Source organism: Sciurus carolinensis, chromosome 7 (genome assembly GCF_902686445.1).
Source record: "Sciurus carolinensis chromosome 7, mSciCar1.2, whole genome shotgun sequence".
Taxonomy (NCBI): domain Eukaryota; kingdom Metazoa; phylum Chordata; class Mammalia; order Rodentia; family Sciuridae; genus Sciurus; species Sciurus carolinensis.
This window is the reverse complement of record NC_062219.1, coordinates 120,019,376-120,039,929: the sequence shown is the minus strand read 5'-3', so window position 1 is coordinate 120,039,929 and position 20,554 is coordinate 120,019,376. Positions and strand designations below refer to the sequence as shown.

At 41.8% G+C, this 20,554-nt stretch overlaps 1 protein-coding gene across 3 annotated transcripts in view; it reads left to right on the top strand.

Moving 5' to 3' along the window:
- The window catches only part of Bltp3a (bridge-like lipid transfer protein family member 3A), a 73,423-nt gene extending 53,083 nt beyond the window's left edge, over positions 1-20,340 (top strand). For 2 of the 3 annotated variants that reach the window (XM_047558570.1, XM_047558572.1), the window contains 12 exons: positions 32-202; positions 939-1,078; positions 1,474-1,615; positions 1,856-2,049; positions 2,255-3,702; positions 9,018-9,214; positions 12,399-12,550; positions 12,637-12,787; positions 14,669-14,931; positions 15,145-15,253; positions 15,345-15,451; positions 15,829-20,339. In XM_047558570.1, coding sequence (XP_047414526.1) covers positions 32-202; positions 939-1,078; positions 1,474-1,615; positions 1,856-2,049; positions 2,255-3,702; positions 9,018-9,214; positions 12,399-12,550; positions 12,637-12,787; positions 14,669-14,931; positions 15,145-15,253; positions 15,345-15,451; positions 15,829-15,954 — 3,200 coding nt within the window. In that variant the 3' untranslated portion in view covers positions 15,955-20,339. Of the gene's footprint in view, positions 1-31; positions 203-938; positions 1,079-1,473; positions 1,616-1,855; positions 2,050-2,254; positions 3,703-9,017; positions 9,215-12,398; positions 12,551-12,636; positions 12,788-14,668; positions 14,932-15,144; positions 15,254-15,344; positions 15,452-15,828 lie in introns of all 3 variants that reach the window. The other variant, XM_047558571.1, reaches the window with a different exon arrangement.
- The last annotated feature ends 214 nt before the right edge of the window (positions 20,341-20,554 follow it).

The following is a 20,554-nucleotide window of genomic DNA, read 5'->3' as shown; positions in this document are numbered from 1 at the left end:
GCTAAAATCTTTCTGCTTCTTTGTTGCACAGGTGATAGCTGCAAACATTGGGTACGACACTGTGAGGCCATGGAGACCCGAGGACATTGGGCTCAGAAGCTGGTGATAGAATTTCAGAGTAAAATGGAGAAGTGGCATGAAGAGACTGGTCTGAAACCACCCTGGCACCTGGGAGTAGACTCTCCTTTCCGGAGGAAAGCAGGTGAGAAACTGGAAGACTCCAGTTCTTATCCTCTTAACCTTTTATTTTGGAATAACCGGTACAGATAGAGCAGTGGAGTAGCTAGTTAACTCAACTATATCCCATGGAGCGACATCAGTGACTTTCTTTGTCCCCAGGGATAGCTGTACTGTTAAAGAGAAGTTGTTATCATCTCTATTCAGAAAGCTGTTATCTCTAGGTGTGGTCACACATGCCTCTAATTTCAGGAGGCTGAGACAGGGGGATTGCAAGTTTGAGGACAGTCTGGGCAACTTAGGGAGACTCTGTCTTAAAACAATGCTAAAAAGGACTGAAGATATAACTCAGTGATAGAGCAGCACCCCTAGGTTCAGTCCCTAGAACAGCAAAAACAAAAACAAAACCCTAAAAACAACACTGTTACCTTGATCTTAAGGAGAACATTTTTGAGTTCCATCCAGTGTTGCCCTCTCTTTCCTACTTAATAGCATTAATCATCTTAAGATTTTTGCTTTTCTTCTTTTCTTTTTTGGTATTGGGGATTTAACCCAGGGGTACTTAACCACTGAGTTATATCCCCAGCCCTTTTTAGTTTTTATTTTGAGACAGGGTCTCGCTAAGTTGCTTAGGGCCTCAGCCTCCTGAGTCACTGGGATCACAGGCATGCACCACCATGCCCGACTTACTTTTTGAATTCTGTTAATAATGAGAGTTGACTATATCTGATTCTCTTTCCCACTTCCTTATTTTTATTTAGATTCTCTTTCTAGTCCTCGAAAGAACCCTCTTGAAAAGTGTCCCTCTGGGGGACGACAGGCTGCTTTTCGGCCTCCAGCTTGGAATCGCTTACGCTCCAGCTGCATGGTTGTACGAGTAGATGACCTGGACATCCATCAGGTGAGGACATGGGGAAACATGGTTGGAAAGGGGCGGACAGTTCATTTTGAAAGCAACTGGAACAGTGTGACCAAAGTTGTAGAGTCTAGGGACTGTTTGCCCCATTCTGGGTAGACTGACAGTTGGGTCTGTTTCTTTTTGAGCATGGCTACTGAGAAAGGGACTTAGGAATTCTTCCAGTTTTCCTCTGAATGCTCTACTACAACTGCCTGCTGAAAAAACCAACTTGGGGATAGTGTAAGACAGCTGTGAGAATGCCTGGAATAGGTTTGAATAGAACTGTGCTCCTTGTGCCAGACTTAGGAAGGATGGTCCAGGCTGTATGCTCTTCAGAGGAAATTGAATTCTATTCTGGGAACTGCTACTGATGCTAACAGTAAGTTGTGATTGCTTAGGTTTCTACAGCTGGACAGCCAAGTAAGAAGCCATCTACACTCCTTTCCTGCAGTCGCAAACTTCACAGCCTACCCAATCAGGTCTCTGCCATTCATGTTGAGTTTACAGAGTATTATTTCCCAGATAATCAGGAGCTTCCAGGTGAGCATCTGGACAGGCTGTTTCTTCTGTCTAGCTCATGCTCTTCACCTTTATCAGTCTCGGGCCACTATGTGTCTTCTCGTTGTTGGGAGTTTTAGGTGTTTGAGTTAATATTGTATAACTTTGTTAAAAACTGCCCTGCATAAATGTGTATCTTTGCTTTCTTGATGATAAACATTAACTACTAAGGGTCTAGCTGCCACTTCATATGTGATGATTCTTCTTTGCTCTCCTTTCCAGTTCCCTGTCCAAACCTCTACATTCAGTTAAATGATCTGGCATTTACTGTGGATCCTGTCAGCTTGCTCTGGGGAAACCTCTTCTGCCTAGATTTATACCATAGCTTGGAGCAGTTCAAAGCTATTTACAAACTGGAAGATTCAAGGCAGAAAGATGAACATCTAGACATCCGATTGGATGCCTTTCGGTTAAAGGTAGGGAGAGAGTAGGGATTTGTCCTCTGTGGTAACCACAACTGCATTTTCCTCATGGCTGTAATCCATAGTTGTTTTCTGTTCATTTCGTGGAAGTAAGAAAAACAGTTTTGTAGCCAAAATGATCCTTGGCATGTGTATTAGTGGTGGGGTGTTGAGATTCTCAGAACATCATTCTGAATTGTGTTTTATTTTCTCTCTGAAGGTGAGCTTCCCTCTGGAGAAGAGAGAGCAGGCCAAGTTGCATCGTCCCCAGGCCCTTGTCTTCTCTGCATCAGGCATGATTGCCACCAATACACGTTATGCCCCACAATGTAGCTGTCAGGATCTCCAGAGTCTCTTCCGGGGTTTCGCTGCTGCTGAGTTCTTCCATTCTAATTATGATCGCTTTCCCAAGGTTCCTGGTGGCTTTAGCCTTCTGCACATGCTGTTTTTGCATCATGCCTTCCAGATGGAGTCCCGCCTTCCTCAGTCTAGTGCCCTTCCTCCCCAGAGGCCTAAGGCTTCCCAAGATCTCTGGTCCATTCACTTCACCCATATCTCCTTGGACTTTGAGGGAACAGAGAACTTCAAAGGCCATACCTTGAATTTTGTGGCCCCCTTCCCCTTGTCTATTTGGGCCTGCCTACCGCTCCGCTGGCAGCAAGCCCAGGCTAGAAGGCTCCTTTTGGCCTCAGAGGGAAGGTTGAAACCATCAGCCAGCTTCGGCAGTCCTGTTCACTCTGAAGCCCTTATCTCTGATTCTGTGTCCCATCAGAGGTCAAAGACTGAGCATGACTTGAAAAGTTTGTCAGGCCTTACAGAAGTCATGGAAATTCTGAAAGAAGGCAGTGATGGTGCGGACAACAAAGGGCCTATGACAGAGCTGGAGGATGCAGCAGATGTCCATGTGCTTGTACACTCCCCTGCCCATGTCCGTGTGAGGCTTGACCACTACCAGTACTTGGCTCTGCTTCGCCTCAAGGAGGTGCTGCAGGAGCTTCAGGAGCAGCTGACTAAGGATACAGAGGCCATGACAGGGTCTCCCCTGCAGGACCAGACAGCTTGCATTGGTGTCCTCTTTCCCAGTGCTGAAGTGGCTCTGCTCATGCATCCTGCCTCTGGATCTGTCAATGCTGACTCTGCAGATTCAGATACCACAAGCCTCATAGATTCAGAGCTGTCTCCTTCAGAGGATCGGGAACTGAAGTCTGATGCCTCCTCAGACCAGGGCCCAGCAAGCCCCGAGAAAGTCTTGGAGAATAGTAGTGTTGAAAATCTGGATGCATCTCATGAGAGGCCTCAGAGCAATGGAGAATGGCAGGACTCAGGTCCAATTATGCAGCAGCTGGCAGGGAAAGGCCACGAGGCAGTTGAGTCCCTCCAGGCCAAGAGACTGAGCAGAGCTCAAACCTCCAGCTCACCAGCTGTATTGAAGTCTACAGCTGGCAGGGATACTGCTGTAAATGGACAGGGTGAGCCTGTTGCCTTGAAGAACATTGAGGGAGAATTGTCAAGTGCTATTCACATGACCAAGGATGCCACCAAGGAGGCTCTCCATGCTACCATGGACCTCACCAAGGAAGCCGTATCCCTAACTAAGGATGCCTTCAGTCTGGGCAGAGATCGAATGACCTCCACCATGCACAAGATGCTGTCCCTGCCCCCAACCAAGTGAGTGTTTCTCTGCCTCCTTCAGTCACTCCATCTCTTCCTCTAGTTGTGACCAGTGGGCTTAAGGCCTCCTGTTGTGTGCATTTTAGATTTAGAAGCACCCATATAGTCCAGGAGAATGCATACTTTGGCCTATTTAATGGGCAGTTTTCAGGTCATTGCTATTGCTGCCTAAAATCAGATTATCTTCTTTTTCATTAATTCATAATTATTGATACAGATATGCCATATCAGAATAACAATAGCTGGTATCTATATAATATTCTTCTCAGTGGTCTTTCATATAATTTTTTGTTTGACTTGATCCCCTATAGCAGCCTAGTAGGATAGCTACAGACATTTGTATCCCGTTTATAGCTGAGGAAACTGAAGCTCAAGAGAGGATGAGCTCATGGATTCTCTGTCTTGTAAGAGAAAAACTGGGGCTTTGGACTCACTCTTTCTGATATACCTTACAACATCTGCCAGAGTAATAGAGAAGAAATTAGCAAATTCTTCTTTTGAAGTTCTTCTTTTTGAGTTTTTACTGTGTGCTAGGCTCTGGGTTAAATGCTAGGGATAGAATAGAGAGAAAACATGGAAATGTGTCATTAGAAGCATTATGAATTTTCCCATAGGTTCCTTGTGAATTTAGGAAAGACAATGAAGACTAAAGGAAGTCTTTGCTAGAAATCTTTTGTGGTTTAGAGACAAAGGTATGAAAATCAGTGGCTTTAGAACTTTTTTCGAAGTGAATTACCTAATGTGGGTCTCTCAGCATTGCTGGTGAGTGTCTTCCTGTGAGGCTAGATAGCCCAGATGGAAGAAGAGAGGAAAACTTAAAGGGATGAGTGCTGTAATAATATTAGATGGAGGCTTTTTGTGTGTCAGACATTGTCCCAAAGACAATATTAATCCACTGAATTTGTGTAATAGTCCTGTACGACAGATACTAATATCACTCACCATTTTACAGATGAGGAAACTGAGGCTCAACAAGGTTAAAAATAAAAAACTTGCTCAAGATCACACAACTTGTGCGTGGGGAAAAGACTACTCTTTGTGCTGACTGTTCTAAATGGAGATGAATAAGGGAGGTGGGGGAAAAGGTGAAAATGTTAACAGGAAGATGTGTGATAAAAACTCTTGTGAAACCAAAAGTGGCTTCCCATCTGTCCATACCCATTGCCTTTTCTCAGTCCACCCTTTCCTGGACTTCTCTGTGGCAGTTAACATTGCTGGTCAACTCATTCTGAGCATTTTTAACCCTGTGTGGTTACTCTCGTTTCTGCGAAGAGTATTCTTTTTGTCTTTGCTCTTTTCTTTTTTATTCTACAAATGTAAATACTTTCAAGGTTGTCCATATTCTGATCACTTTTTTCTTTTTGGTACTGGGGACTGAATTCAGGGGCATGCATTCAATCACTGAGACACATCCCCAGCCCTTTTTATTCTGTTTTGACACTGTCTCTAAATTGCTTAGGACCTTGCTAAATTACTGAGGCTGGCTTTGAACTCATGATCCTCCCATCTCAGCCTCTCAAGCTGCTGGGATTACAGGTGTGTGCCATCATGACTGGCTCTGTTATTATCATTTTTGTCCTGATTTTTATTTTTTTAATTATAAGAGTGATCTGTGCTCACTGTATTGATGATATAGGTGATAAGAAGAATAAAGGAGGAAATAGAGATCGCTGCTCTTGACAGGTGCAGTGTTGGACACCTGCAATCCCAGATGTTCAGGAGGCTGAATCCCAGCAGCTTGTGAGGCTGAGGAAGGAGGATCTCAAGTTCAAGGCCAGCTTCAGCAACTTAGCGAGGTCCTAAGCAACTCAATGAGACCCTATCTCTAAATAAAATACAAATAGGACTCGGGGGCCGGGCAAGGTGGTACGTGCCTATAATCCCAGTGGCTTGGGAGGCTGAGGCAGGAGAATCATGAGTTCAAAGCCAGCCTCAGCAATGGTGAGGCACTAAGTAACTCAGTGAGACCCTGTCTCTAAATAAAATACAAAAAGGATTGGGGATGTGGATCAGTGGTCAAGTGCCTCTGAGTTCAATCCCTGGCACACTCTCCCTCTCTCCCCCCAAAATCCTGGGAGTGCATGGTTGTAGCTCAGTGGAAGGCCACTTGCCTTCGCAGGTATGAGGCACTGGGATTGAGTCTCAGTACCACATAAAGAAAATTAAAAAAAAAAAAAAAAAAAAAGTAAAGGTATTGTGGCCATCTACAACTAAATTTTTTTAAAGTTAAAAATAAAAAAAGGATTGGGGATGTGACTAAGTGGTTAAGTCCCTGAGTTCAATCCCCAGTACCAAAGGGAAAAAAAAAAGAAAAGAAAGAAAGAAAGCAGATCCTGTATGGGGGATGTTCCAAGGAGGGTTGTGAGGGATGTCTGTTGTCTAGGGGTTTATGTACTAAGGTTAGAAGGGAGTCATGTGGCTTTGAAGACCATAGGCTAGAGATTTTAAAGAAGCGTATCTTTGAGTCCAGTTACACTAGGATATTGATCACGGTGCTGCTTTGCCTCAGGGACTGGCTCAGGGTTCAGGTACATACCTTCAGGCTCCAGTGGAGTCACCAATCACTAGCTGTCCACTCCATTTTTAAACTCTTAGTTTGGGGGCGGGGGGGCCTGACCCTGTCTACCATTTCTGTCGCCTGCTGTCACTTGGAAGCATTCAGAATGTCAACAAAACAACTGCATTTTTTTTTCAGTTATAAAGTTGTATTCAGTTAACACAATAAATATTTCATATAAGCTGCACCAGGGACAATTGAAGATGAAAAACGGTATTGTCCCCGTATATAACTAATTTGTGCTGTGTAACAAAAAACCTGCTTTCAATTTCCATGCCAGTTTACAACCCCCATATTTTACCAGGCAAGGTTAGCGGCTATTAGAAATATTACCAAGACAGTGCCACCTAAAGACACATTTGGTAGTATGTTAACTATATACTTGCACTGCAATTGTTTTCTTTAAAAGGAGTGAGTTGTGTATGGCAGATGTTAAATGCTTCATAGACCAGGAAAAAAAAAAAAAAACTTCTAGAATCAACTTGTTTATCATCATCATCTTCTCCATCTTCCTCATCTTCTTGTTCTTTTTTAGCCTTGACAGCTGCCTTTTCTGCCGCATCAAGTTTTCCTGTAGCTTGGTAGCAGCAATATCCTTTGTGTGTTTTTCCTTCAGCTCAGCTGCTTTTTGCTTGTCATCTGCAGCAATGTTATTCCACATCTCTCCCAGTTTCTTTGCAACATCATCAATGGTTAGGCCAGGATTTTGGGGTGATAGACAGAACAAGAAGGTTGATAGAGTCCTCTTGGATGCCTTGGGATCTTTGAACTTCTTTTTTGTTTCCCCTTTAGGAGGGATGTAGGATTTCAATTCTCTTTCATAATGGACCTTGTTCACCTCTGCCATGTCTTCAAATTTTCCTTTCTCCTTGGCAGACAGGGTATCTTACCTCTCTGAGCACTACTTAGAAAACTCAACTGAAAGTCAACTGAAGTAGTCTGGGTGCTGCTGCTACTGCTGCTTTTTTGGTACTGGGGATTGAACCCAGAGGTGCTTAACCATTGAGCACATCCCTATTCCTTTTTATTTTTAATTTTTTCACTTTGAGACAGGGTCTCTCTAAGTTGGTTAGGACCTTGATTGTTTGTGGAGACTGGCTTTGAACTTGCGATCCTACTGCCTCAGCCTTCCAAATTGCTGGGATTACAGGTGTGCACTGTTGTGCCTGGCCATCCAGATGCTGCCTGTCATGCTCTTTTTGACACGTTTTCACAAAGAATGCGTATGATGACATTTTGCCTCACAGTTTCTTTGGTTCTTCTTTTTTTTTTGGGTGCTGGGGATCGAACCCAGGGCCTTGTGCTTGCAAGGCAAGCACTCTACCGACTGAGCTATCTCCCCAGCCCCTCTTTGGTTCTTCTTTGCCTGTGTTTAGGTTAGTTTGAGAGTCACCCAGTACCCATCCAGCTCTCACTGGCCTGGATGCTATGTCTGTGAAGTTCAATGTACTGAAATGGCTGTGAGACATATATAATCTTTAGTTCAAGTGGCAATTTTTGTGGAAAAGTAGAGAGCACTTACAGGGAAGTTAAGGGTTTGGGGTTTTTCTTAATAATACCTTTAGCTAAGCATGGTAGCACATGCCTATAATCCCAGCAACTCAGAAAGCTGAGGCAGGAGGATCTCAAGTTCTGGGCCTGCCTCAGCAACTTAGAGAGGCCCTAAGCAACTTTAATGAGACCCTGTCTCAAAGTTAAAAAAATAAATAAATAAAAAGTAAAAAGGGCTGGATGGCTGGAGTTGTAGCTCAGTGGTAGTACTCTTGCCTAGCACTTGTGAGGCACTGGTTTGAACCTCAGCACCACATAATAAAATAAAATAAAGGTATCGTGGCCATCTACAACTAAAAATATTTTTTTTAAAAGGGCTAGGGATGTGACTCAATGGTTAAATACCCCTGGGTTCAGTCCCTGGTACCTGATAATAATAATATCTTAAACTGTGTCAGACTCTTCATCTGGAAACTGGGGAGGTAGATTAAGGGTCTTTAACTGTTTCTTTTCAGTTGCCATGCCTTTCTGGCTTTATCTTCCATTGCTCCCTGCAACAAAACCTCCTGGCAGCTAGGCTGAGCTACTTCCTAGTCTCATTTTTGCTTCTGACTTTGTACCTTTGTGCTATAAAGGGGAGGAGTGTCCTGTTCTCTCTTTCACAGTCCTTCAAGGACCCACCTCAGAATGCCATCTCCTTCCACAAAACCATTCTTGATTCCCTTCTCATCCCTTCTCTTCAATATTGTCTAGCCTTAGGCTTGTGTCTCTGTCCCTCTCTTATGGCATGTATGACAATTCCTATAAAATTTATATGCATAAATCTCTCTTCTAATAGATGGTAAATTCTTTGAGAACAAGGGATGTCTTATTCATCAATGTGTCCACCCCACACTCCTACCTTGTGCCCAGTGCTGTGGTGCCTTGCATACAGAAGTTGTTCAGTAAGGACATGTGGAATGAATGCAAGTAGCTCCAGGTGGCACCATTTTGGTAGGTAGATAGTCTCTTATGTATGGGATGACCCTGAATAACCTTGAAAGTTAATGTTGATTGACTGTTTACACATCTAAAAGTACTGAATAAGATGATTCAGAAAGGCCAGTGGTTGAAAGATAACTTCACCCTTTATAGCAGCTAATAAATGGTACCAGTTTTATCTTCACATTAACTGTTTGAGCTAAACGGGAAGCGTATTGCTGGGGTGGGAACAAATATCTTTGGAACCACATTTGTGGGTTTTATTTTTATTTTTCTAAAACAGGGAACCCATGGCTAAGACAGATGAGGGCATGGCAGCCCCTATGAGTGGAGGTGCTGCCCGACTCCGATTTTTCTCCATGAAGAGGACAGTGTCTCAGCAGTCATTTGATGGTGTTTCATTGGATAACAGTGGCCCTGAAGACCGAATTTCAGTGGACAGTGATGGCAGTGATAGCTTTGTGATGCTCCTGGAGTCAGGTATGTGGGAGCAAAGTTGCTGAAGTCTGGCAAGGTTTCTTCTCTCTGCTGCTGGTATTAAAGCCAATGGGATTCAAAAGGAGCCAGGATTTCATAATACAAATATTTTCTCAATCAAAACAAAAAAGAGAGAAAAAAATTAGTAGATTTGTGGCTCTGGCTTTATATCTTCATCTTCTAGGTTATTGGTTAATACTTGACCTTTGTCACAGAAAGATTCAAATCAAAGGGTAAATTACTAGACTTGTGGTTCTGTATTTTTATCAACAGTGTGAGTTATGTTTTTTTTCCTTCAGTACTGGGGATTGAACCAAAGAGTGCTTTACTACTGAACTATATCCCCATATCTTTTTATTTTTTTAATTTTGATACAATGTCTTTTTAAGTTGCCAAGGCTAGCCTTGAATTTGTAATCCTCCTGCCTCAGCCTCCCAAGTCTCTGGGATTACAAGCATGTGCCACTGTGCCTATATAGTTTATTGTTGGAAAGTATTTAGAAGTTTTTCGTCTTTAGAAAATGAGTGACTTTTAGGAATTAAATCTACCTCCTCTAAAAGTTACACTGGTTCTTAGCTTATTGACTTAAAATGCCTCCATGAGACTTTGGGGAGTATCTAGAGAGAATGTATTATTTCTTCCTTTATTTTTTATTGGATATTGACTAATTATAGTTGCATATGTATGGGCTACAAAGTGATGTATGATGTACACATCTTCAAATTTTGCATCAAGTTAACTAACATACATTATCTCAGAGACTTACATTTATTCCCTCTAGTCTAACCGAAACACTGTATCCTTTGACCAAATCTCTCTGTTCCCTCTACTCTCCAGCCTCTGGTAGACACCATTCTGCTTTCTGATTCTATGTATTAAATTGTTTTAGATTACACATGTAAGTGAGAATATGTGGGTTTTGACTTTCTGTGTTTGGCTCATTTCATTTAGGCTGATGTTCTTCAGATTTATCCACATTGTCTCAAATGACAGGATTTCCTTCTTTTTTGAAGTTGAATAATATTCCATTGTGTATATATACCATGTTTTCTTTATTCATTTATGTGCACATATAGGTTGCTTCTATAGCTTAGCTATTGTGAGTAGGACTACAGTGAACGTGGAGTTTAGATATATCTTCCACATGCTGATTTCAAATCCTTTGGCTATATACCAGAAGTGGTATTTCTGGATCGTATGGTAATTCCATGTCTAGTTTTTTTGAGGGACCACCATCCTGTTTTCCATAATGTCTGTATTAATTTACATTCCCACCAAACAGGATACCACTATTTCACTTTTTTTTTTTTTTTTTGTACTCATGATTGAACCCAGGAGTGCTTTACCATTGAGCCCTCTTTTGTTTTTTACTTCTTGCTAAATTGCCGAGGCTGGCCTTGAACTTGGAATCCTGCTGCCTCAGTCTCCTGAGTTGCTGGAGTTACAGGTGTGCACCACTCTGCCTGGCTCTTTCATCTTTTTGATAATAGCCATCTGACAGGTGTGAGGTAACACCTCCTTGTGTTTTTCTAATTCTTCATTTTTTTCTGTTCTAATTAGCTATACATGACATTAGAATGTATTTTGACACATCATACATAGATGGAGTATAACTTCTCATTCTTCTGGTTATACATGATGTAGAGTTACACCAGCCGTGTGATCATACATGCACATAGGGTAATAATGTTTGATTCATTCTACTCTCATTCCTACCCCCACACCCCTTCCCCGCCCTTCACTCCCCTCTGTCTAATCCATAGTACCTCTATTCTTCCCTAGCCCACCCCCGCTTATTGTGAATTATCATCTGCATATCAGAGAAAACATTTGGCCTTTGGTTCTTTGGGACCTCATTGTAGTTTTAATAAGATAATGCACCATTTCCTAAGGTAGATTGTGCATACACATGTTTATTTTGGTTTTATTATTTTTAATTTTGAAAAACTTAAATGTGTATAAAAGTAGACAGAATAAAATACTGAGCCCTCATCTGACCATTACCTTGCTTCAGCATTGAGAACTCATGGCCATTCTAGTTTAGTATATACTACTGCCTGTTTCCCTCTATCATATTTTCTTTTCCAGTGCTGGGGATTAGACCCAGAGGCACTGTGCCACTTAAGCTATGTTCCCAGCCCTTTTATTTTTTATTTTAGGGCCTCACTAAGTTGTTGAGGCTGGTCTTAAACTTGGAATCCTGCCTCAGCCTCCCTGGTAGCTGTGATTAAAGGTGTACACCATTGCTCCTGGCTCATCCCAAATTATTTTGAAGCAAATCCAAACATATAATTTTTAATCTATAAACATTTTCAATTTATGCATTGAAAATATTATGGCAAAATACCACATAAAATGTGGCAAAATATTCTTAAAGTTTACTGTCTTAACTATAAACATACAGTTCCGTGGTACTAAGTACATTCTCATTGTTGTGCAACCGTTACCACCATCAATTTCCAGAATACTTTTTATCTTGCACAACTGAAACTCTGTACTTATTAGACATTTATTCCTCATTCCCCCTTCTTCCTACCTGTGGCATCCACCATTCTACTTTCTGTCTATAAATCTGAGGAGTTTAGGTGCCTCATATTAGTAGAGTTACACAGTATTTGTCCTTTTTGTGATTAACTTATTCTATTTATGTCCTCAAGAGTCTTCTTTGTTGTAGTGAATGTCAGAATTTCCTTCCTTTTTAAGGCTGTTCTATTATATGGATATACCACATTTTATTTATCCAGTCATTTATCAACGGATGGGTTGCTTCAGACCAAATAACCATTTTTGTGCTTTTGAAAATAAACAATAATTCCTTAAATTCATCAAATATCTAGCCTCCAAATTTCCAGTTGTCTCTTAAATTCATAATTGTTTTGTTTTTACAGTTGTCATTTTTTAAAAATTTTTTAGATGTCCATAGACCTTTATTTTATTCTTTTTTTTTTTTTTTTTTTTGTGGTACTGGGGATCGAACTCAGGGCCTTGTGCTTACGAGGCAAGCACTCTACCAGCTGAGTGTATTCATTTATTTTTATGTGGTACCGAGGATCAAACCCAGTGCCTCACACTTGCTAGCACGGGCTCTATCCCTGAGCCACAATCACAGCTCCTGCCATTGTTTCTAAAAGTTGTATTTAACCAGGATTTTTGACTTTTGAACTCTCTTGTTATCTGTGTCATACAGAGTCTGGTCCAGAATCTGTTCCATCAGGATCTCTTCCAGGTGTCTTGGATAATGCTGTTCAAGGGAGCCCTGTCGTGGATAATTTTGGCCAGCGTTCCCCAGAGGCCAATAGTTCAGTGTCACCCAGTGGTGAGGACCTCGTCCTTCATTCGGTTAGCTGCTCCACTTTCTTCTGCGTAATGGGTAGGCTCTGAGTTGGAAGTGTGGGACGCAGGACTAAGGGAATTTCATTTGACAGGTCTCAGTTCTGGTTCTGAAGGTGAATGAAGTGTCTATCGGGATTGAGGTACGTGGTGAGGACCTGACTGTAGCCTTGCAAGCAGAGGAACTGACCCTGCAGCAGCTGGGCACCGTGGGACTCTGGCAGTTCCTGCATGGACAGTGCCCAGGTAAAGATGGCTGCCATTGTAGGGGAGCTGGTGAGTTTTGTCTAGGGCAACCAGAGATTAACTGGCACCTGTCCTGTGTTCTTTGGGCAGCTACCCTAATGCCTCACCCTTGGCCCTTTTCTTCTGTAGCCATTAGGGGAGGAAAAACCCAAATGAAGCCTCTTTATGTGTAAAGCATAAAAATAATAACAACACAGTGAACCTGTGCACCCATACCTAGTTTAATAAAGTACCATTACCTTTGAAGTCCTGGAACCCCTCTACTAAATCTTCCTCTTCCACTGTCCCTCACTTGTCACCTGTCATAGGTAATTACTATCCTAAAATTTGTGTTTATCATTCTCTTGCTTTACTTTTATAATTTTTCCACATGAGTTTGTATCAATATATTATTTAGCTTTGCAGGTTTTTGAGTTTTTCTAAATGGAGTCATGGCATGTATTATTTTGTTGCCTGCTTCTTCCTTTCATAAAATATAATATTCTTGAAATCCTGTGTTGTTAAGTTAGCAATAGTTCATTCGTTTTCACTACTATGTAATACCCTGTTATATAGATATACTACCCTTTCCTCCCCCCCCCCCCCTCTCTCTCTCTCTCTCTCTCTCTCTCTCTCTCTCTCTCTCTCTCTCTCTTTCTCTTTCCAGTACTGGGAATTGAACCTAGAGGTGGTCTACCACTGAGCTAAAACCGCAGCCCTTCTTTATTTTTCACTTTGATCGGATCTCTGGCCTTGAACTTGAAATTCTTTTGCCTCAGCCTCCTGAGTAGCTGGGATTACAGGCATGTGCCATCACATTGAGCCCTTTTGCTTTTTAAAAACAGCTTTACTGAGGTATAATTTGAGTAGTACAAAATTCTCTTTTTAATTGTACACTTCAATATATTTTAGTAAATTTATGGAGTTGTATAACCAGCATCACAACCAAATTTTAGTACATTTCAGTCACATTCCAGTTATCCCTTGTACCCATTCCCTATTTACATCTTCAGTCTATTCTGAATAGCCATTTGGGCTGTTTTCCATTTTTTTGCTATTTCAAGTAGGGTCACTGTGAACATCCTTGTATGTGTCCTTTGTATGTGTTTGCAGGATTTTATTCCTGAGTATATAATTTCTAGATCGTTAGGGTAGATGCAGCTCCAACTTCAGTAGATAATGCCAAATTGTTTTTCAGAATAGTTATCTCAATTTGCAGTTTCATAAATATGTAAATTGTTCCATATCCTTGGCTAAACCTGAGATTGTTTTTATGGAGTTTTGGAGAGATTAGCAAAGATTCTGCTTGGCTTTATCAGTGAGAAACTAAAAGAGCAAGACTTCACATTTAGTAAATTTGAGTGTGCTGTTTTAAGAGCTTCCCATTAGCCCTGACCCAGTGCTCAGGCCAGCTCTTTCTTGGTCCTTTGCCTTTCTTCCATCTCGAGGAGAGTTAGCAAGCAAGCAAGAGTTAGCCTGGAGTTCTCTTGTTATCCCCACCACCTCATGCCTTCAATCTAGTTCAGAGTGAATATTATTTTTCTTGATTTAAATTTCACATAAAGCGTGTTACAGAGGAGAAACATGATATGGCTAGTCACAATTCTTGTTTACTCTACTGCAACAGCACAGTGATGAACTTGGGGAAGCTTGACCCTGAAAAATCTCATTGTAATATCAGCTGTATTTGAAGTCAGACCACCTGACTTCAGATCTTTTCCTTGCTACTTACTATTTGTGCAACTTGGGAAACCTATTCTCTGTGGCTTAGTTCATTCATCTGTAAGATGGGAATGAAGCCAACACCTTTGGCATAGGGTTGCTGTGAATAGTAAAGGATGTAAGGTGCTTATGACAGTTCCAGTGTTAATTAATATGTTTTCCTCGTGTTTCTTTTCAAAGGTTCCAACTTTCAGGAATCTTCAAGTTTGAAGACTGACAACATTAGGCCAGCTGTGGGCCTTCGCTTTGAGGTGGGACCTCATGCAGCTGTTCATTCCCCACTGGCCACACAAAATGGCTTCCTGCACTTCCTACTTCGAGGCTGTGACCTTGAGCTGCTCACATCGGTGCTCAATGGCCTGGGGCCCTTCTTGGAGGATGAGGAAGTCCCAGTAGTATTCCCCATGCAGATTGAGCTCCTTAACTCCAGTATCACCCTAAAGGTGAGAGGGCTTAGGTTTTTGTCCTAAACTTTGTCAGACAAGGAATTCTGCTAATGACAGTAGAATGGGACTCAATTATGCCTCTCATACCTTGCAAGAATATAGGAAGAACCAGAGGCATAAAATTGCTTCAGACTGAATGGCAGAAACATGAGTTGTTACCTCGCTTGCCCTGCGCTATCTGGGCCATCATATGGTTCCTCTTTCCTACAGGATGATATCCCCCCCATCTATCCAACATCCCCAGGCCCCATCCCCATCACTGTGGCCATGGAGCATGTTGTGCTGAAGAGGAGCGACGACGGTGTGTTCCACATCGTTGGTGAGTCTCTCCACCTCTTTGAGTAGGTGACAAATAGAACTATGGCTGTTGGCAGCAGTTTGTCACTTAGAACCTTTACTTTTTTCTCCAGCTGCTGCTCAAGACAGACCATCAACTGAAGTACCTAAAAGTGAGAAGAAGCAGCCCCCAAAAGAACACCTATTTTTGGTGCCCACAGGAAAGGTTTTTGGACAACAGGTGAGGGCCCAACTGAACAGAACCTTCCCCAAAACCCTTAGGAGCTGTAGTTATGTAAGTGGAGAAAACCTAGAGGGCTGAAAAGGTTGCTTTTGTTGTGAGCAGCTGGTTGGTCTCTTGTTCCCCAGCTGCAGCCTCTGAAGTGCTGGCCAGAGCTTCTAGGCTAAGAGCTGGAGGCGAGTGGTTGCTGTCCCTTAACTGATGAACTCTGTAAAGGGAGTTAGGCTACTGGAGGAGATCTAGGTGAGGTCTCTAGGTCATTGATTTTACCTGTGGATTTTTCTCTTTGAATTCTTCCTTCCTGCTCTCTTTATTGACTGTTGTTGCAAGATGGGACTAACGTGTTCATTAATTGTGAACTACTTATTATTCCTCAGGTGAACGAACTGCCTACCCTACAAAAAGAACTTATAGAAACTAAACAAGCACTGGCCAGTGCTAACCAGGATAAAGAAAAACTTCTTCAGGAGATTAGGAAATATAACCCCCTCTTTGAGCTCTGATAGCAGAGGCTCAGCCGTTTGTGCCAAGAAGAGAGGAGATCACCAGCAGTAGCACCACCTGGGACAGAAGGCACCGTCCAGCATTGGATAATCTGCTGAGGATGCGCGAGGGACAGGCGTACTCAGTGCACTCCCTGTGGGTGTACTTTCTACTAGCTGTTCTAGCTTGGAATGAGGATAGGGCAAAGCTGGGAAATTGGGGTTGCTTTGTATGTGGCTCAAGCATCATTCGTTGCCTGTATAAAGCTAAAGCCTTTTGGCCTTCTGCACACTAGGTGGACTCTTCACACTGTAGGGCCATTTCACCTCTTGGTTTCATGGTGGAGATTTTTGCTTCTTTCACAGCCTGTGTGAACAATTGAAAGGACCCACTTCCTCAGCCACCCACAGAGCCACCAAAGATTTCATGTCCCAGAGCTTCCCGCAGCAGACCTGAAAAGTTGTTGACCAGAACTTTGGCCTTGATAGTGGAATAGAACAGGAATAGCCCAGCAAGGGGAGTCGGGGTAGGAGAGGCAAAGAATAAGGGAGACCTGGACTCTGCCTGTTTGGAATGGGAATCAGGCTCATATCTTCTTGGCAGATATTACAATCAGATTTTTTAGGGTCAAGCTTCTTTTCTGTTGTAATTTCATCATTGTGATGCTGTGGTAGAAAGTAAAGTTCTGACTAAGCCATATCATCTTTCCCCTTCTGTAACGTAATTTATTTGAAATTTAAATTAAGAAAAAAATTTCACTCTGAGCTAGGGTGAAGGCAAGATGTGGTACGGATCAACATGGGATCTTGATTCTGAGCCCTCCAGGCTCCTGCCCCTCTTCTACAGTTGCACCTGAGAATTCAGTTCCTCTGTCTTCCTGAGGTTCATGGTCATCTTCTTTGCCAGCATTGTGACTTTGCTTACCTCAGTACTTGATCATTTGGGGACTGAAAATGTATTTCACATTTTAACATAAACATCTCAACCAGTTGCCTCTCATTCCCCTCTATTACTGTGGCTTTTAAAAATCATGTATTTTGATGTAAGTATAAAACGACAACAACGACAACAACAACAAACCCTTTAATATATCTAAGTTTCCCCCCTGCCGTATAAGAGAGCTGTTTCACTTCCCTAATTCTCCAAAACTCTGCCTTCATTCATACCTCTGTGGTATGGCTCAGGCTGTGTCAATTTGGCAAAAGGTATCAGCTAACTCACTTTGACTTAGCAAGATGGTAAAATAGTGAATTAGTGATATAACTTAAGTCTTAATTGTACATAACCTATTGGAAGAGAGGTAAATGGTTTCTTTTATAGGAAATCATGCTTGATTTGTATACTCTGGTTTTTTTGAGGATAAAAAGAAACATGCATTTACAAGAGAACAAGATCTAATTTGTTCAGACTTTTAAGAACTTTGGTCAAATTTCTCCACCAAGGCAATTTTTAGAACATCAATTACTGTCAGATTGTGGGAATTTGTCATTCTTGGGAAACAACTTAGAGGCTTGGGAATAAAGAAACATTTTTCTGGAGAGAATGTTAACAGGGGAAGTTTCCTAAGGGTCGGTGATTGGTTCAGTATTAAGATTCTTATAAATGACCCAAATGTAGGTCTTTACAATGCAATAAAATGTTGCTATTTCCATGCGATGAAAGGTAGACCAGAAGAGACTGAGACAGAAAACATCCAACCCCCACAAACTCATAGACAGATCACAACAAGCAGGGTGAAGACTCAAGGTGTCAAATGAGTTTCAGCCTAGTCAGGATAAGGGAATGTGTTTACAGAAGAATGATTAGCTGACAGGGCAGTGGATGCCACTGGAACTCAGGGAAGCAAGCAAAGTGCTGCGTAGAGGTGGGATGGATGTGCTGCTGTGGCCCCGGGCCTAGCTCATGAGCATGATCAGGAAAAGCGCCGCAAACATGACTGCACTCCATGCAGAACTATGGGTACATCTTAAATGATCTGTGTATCTCTAGAGACCTTATTTATCAAGTACATGATGAAGGGAGGATAGGTCCAGAGAACAGCAAAAATACCAAGGGGTAGAAGTGCTTCTGCACGACAAACCTTTAAGGTGTGGACTCTGTTCTACAAGGATGAAAACAGGTGTTTGGTCACATCCAGTGAGCAGCAAGGACCCAGTCCTGCAATGTTAGCTCTAAGGCTCTGCCTCATCACCTTGGGTATAAGGAAGTGGGAAACCTGAAGAGCTTATTGTTCAAGAAGTGGCACTGGCAGAATCCATGCGTGACTGCAGAAGGTTTAAGAGGAATCTCTGTGAAATAGTCTCCCAACAGGAATGATGTTTGGTGATCAACAACCGAGCAGTAACATCTCTCCTCAAAGTACCACTAGTGTTTCAAATGTTGAGCTGAATGGATCAGTAGTTCTCTCAAATGTGCATTTCTAATGTTCTTGAAGGAAAGTAGAGGATGAGAGAGATCCAGTAGCCAGAAAATAGAATTATTCAATCTCAGGCTCCCCTAAAGTCATTTAAAGTCACATTCTGATTCTCTTCTGCTTCCTCCCTTGCCCTCCATGCAAAGATGTGTCTAGTAGGCATTGCTTGGTATACCTTTGCCTTAAGCTTGCAGTAGAAACACATCCAGCAAGTACCAAGGCTGACCTCTTAATGGCCAGAGCTGTCCGTTTCTGGGTTCTCTGAAGGAGTCTGGAGTTCTTGCCCATGTGACAAATGGAGCCTTAGAATTTCTGACTTTTCTTATATGACAGCTTGAGCCATTATGTCTTGAAATTACCCCTCAGGAAAATGTGGTAGGATTCATTATTCCTTGGAATTTTAGTAAAAATCATCTTGTATAACTTTATGCTTCTATTCATAGGGTGATGATACATTTTCATAATGAAGTAAGAACTAGTGGTAATCTTCAGATAAGTGTAAAGGAAAATAAGGAAAAAGTAGTGTCAGCCCTTTTGAACTGTTTATGCTTTCTGCTTTGGAGCTGCAAGACTGAACAAGAAGTAACAATACCTCAAGAAAACGTGTGGAGTGATAGCACCAGCATCCCTCAGAGCTGTCAGCCACTGCACATTATCATTTCAGCGTGAAACATGTATTACCTATGATCATGGAGATTTCTTGTTTACATACACAAACTGGGGATGAGCTTTAGTGTGCATGGACTAGAGCATAAATCCTCTTCCCTGGGCGGCAGGGATGGCTGGCAATCTCAAATTGTTTTCAACTCACTGGGATAACCTTGTTCTGATTTAAGACAGGAGTGGTTCTAGTCACATGATGGCTGCTTTTACTGTATATTTCATTTGACCTTCATTTTGCCATGGCCTCAAACTTTGTGTCTCCTTTCCCATGGTTCTGAAAGCATGGTTTCTATGTGGACTGTACAGGGATAAAAGCCCCCCCTCCATACCCCATAACTTAAATTTTTCCACTTAACTAATTGACATTAGTTCCTCCTTAGGGGGAAACAGGGTGGTAGAAGATAGTTTGAAGTTTTGCCAGATGGTAACTGTCCATGTCAAACCTTTACACTAGGGATCCCCCCTTCACTGTTTCAGAGAGCCTTGAAGGTGTGATGCACCATCCTTTCAGGGACTAGGGCCTTTGCCTCATTGCTCCCCCAGCTTCTGCCAGAATAGGAATATTCCTTCATCTCTGGGTAGGTTTGCACAGTAGCTATTATTGAAGGCATTTTTTTTTTTCCCTGTGGCTCTAGGGGAAACACTTGGACAACCTGCAACAGTGAAGCCTTGCCAAGTGACCAGACTTGGGATTTGATCTTCCTCACTTGTTATTTATCGTTTCAGCTTTATGCAATATCTCTAATGGCACTGGTTACAGTTCCTATAACTGTTAAAAGAACATTTTCCTGCTAGAGTGCAGAGACATCTTTTTCATCAGTTTATTCACTTTTAGTCAAGATTTAGCTTGACCCATAGCATTTCTTTGTGGAACATGTCACTGAAATGTCTTCATTGGCTAAGTATATGTTTAAAGCTATGAGTTTTTAATGTAAGATACTAAAAGTCAGATGTGTCCCAGTTCGAGTCCAAGCTGTTTCCCCCTCTCAGGGTGCTAAACAGAATTGGAATCTTAAAGTCATGTTCAGGATAGCTTAAAAGACAGCAGCCTCAAAATCCTTCTTTCTATGACACTGAACGAACAGTAGAAAAAGAATTCTGGGGGATTGCCAATTATATATGGTAGCCTTATTACTGCTAATCACTGTAAAGAAAAGGTCACTCACTCCATTCCCCTGTTTAAGGAAAACAATGAGAATGTATGCAATGAACTGGAATCCTGATCAGTATTGGGAAATTTTAATGTTGTGACATCTAATAAAACCCTGAGTGTACTGGTTCTGTGAACCATCTGAAAAAAAAAAAAAAAAAGCATATTAAACTTATTAAACAATATCGGTTGTAGCATATCTGTTTATAAGAGTGATTTATATGGGCTTTCTTACATGGTTTTTAACTGCTTGAAGTACTCTTGCATGAGGTAGAATTATAATGGTTCTAGTAGAAAATGGGAAGGGCTCACAAATTTTCACAAAAAGTCAAGACCAGTTTTATTTGGACACTAAAAAAGTGATGAACTTATTCCCATTCCAGTCAGCTTGATA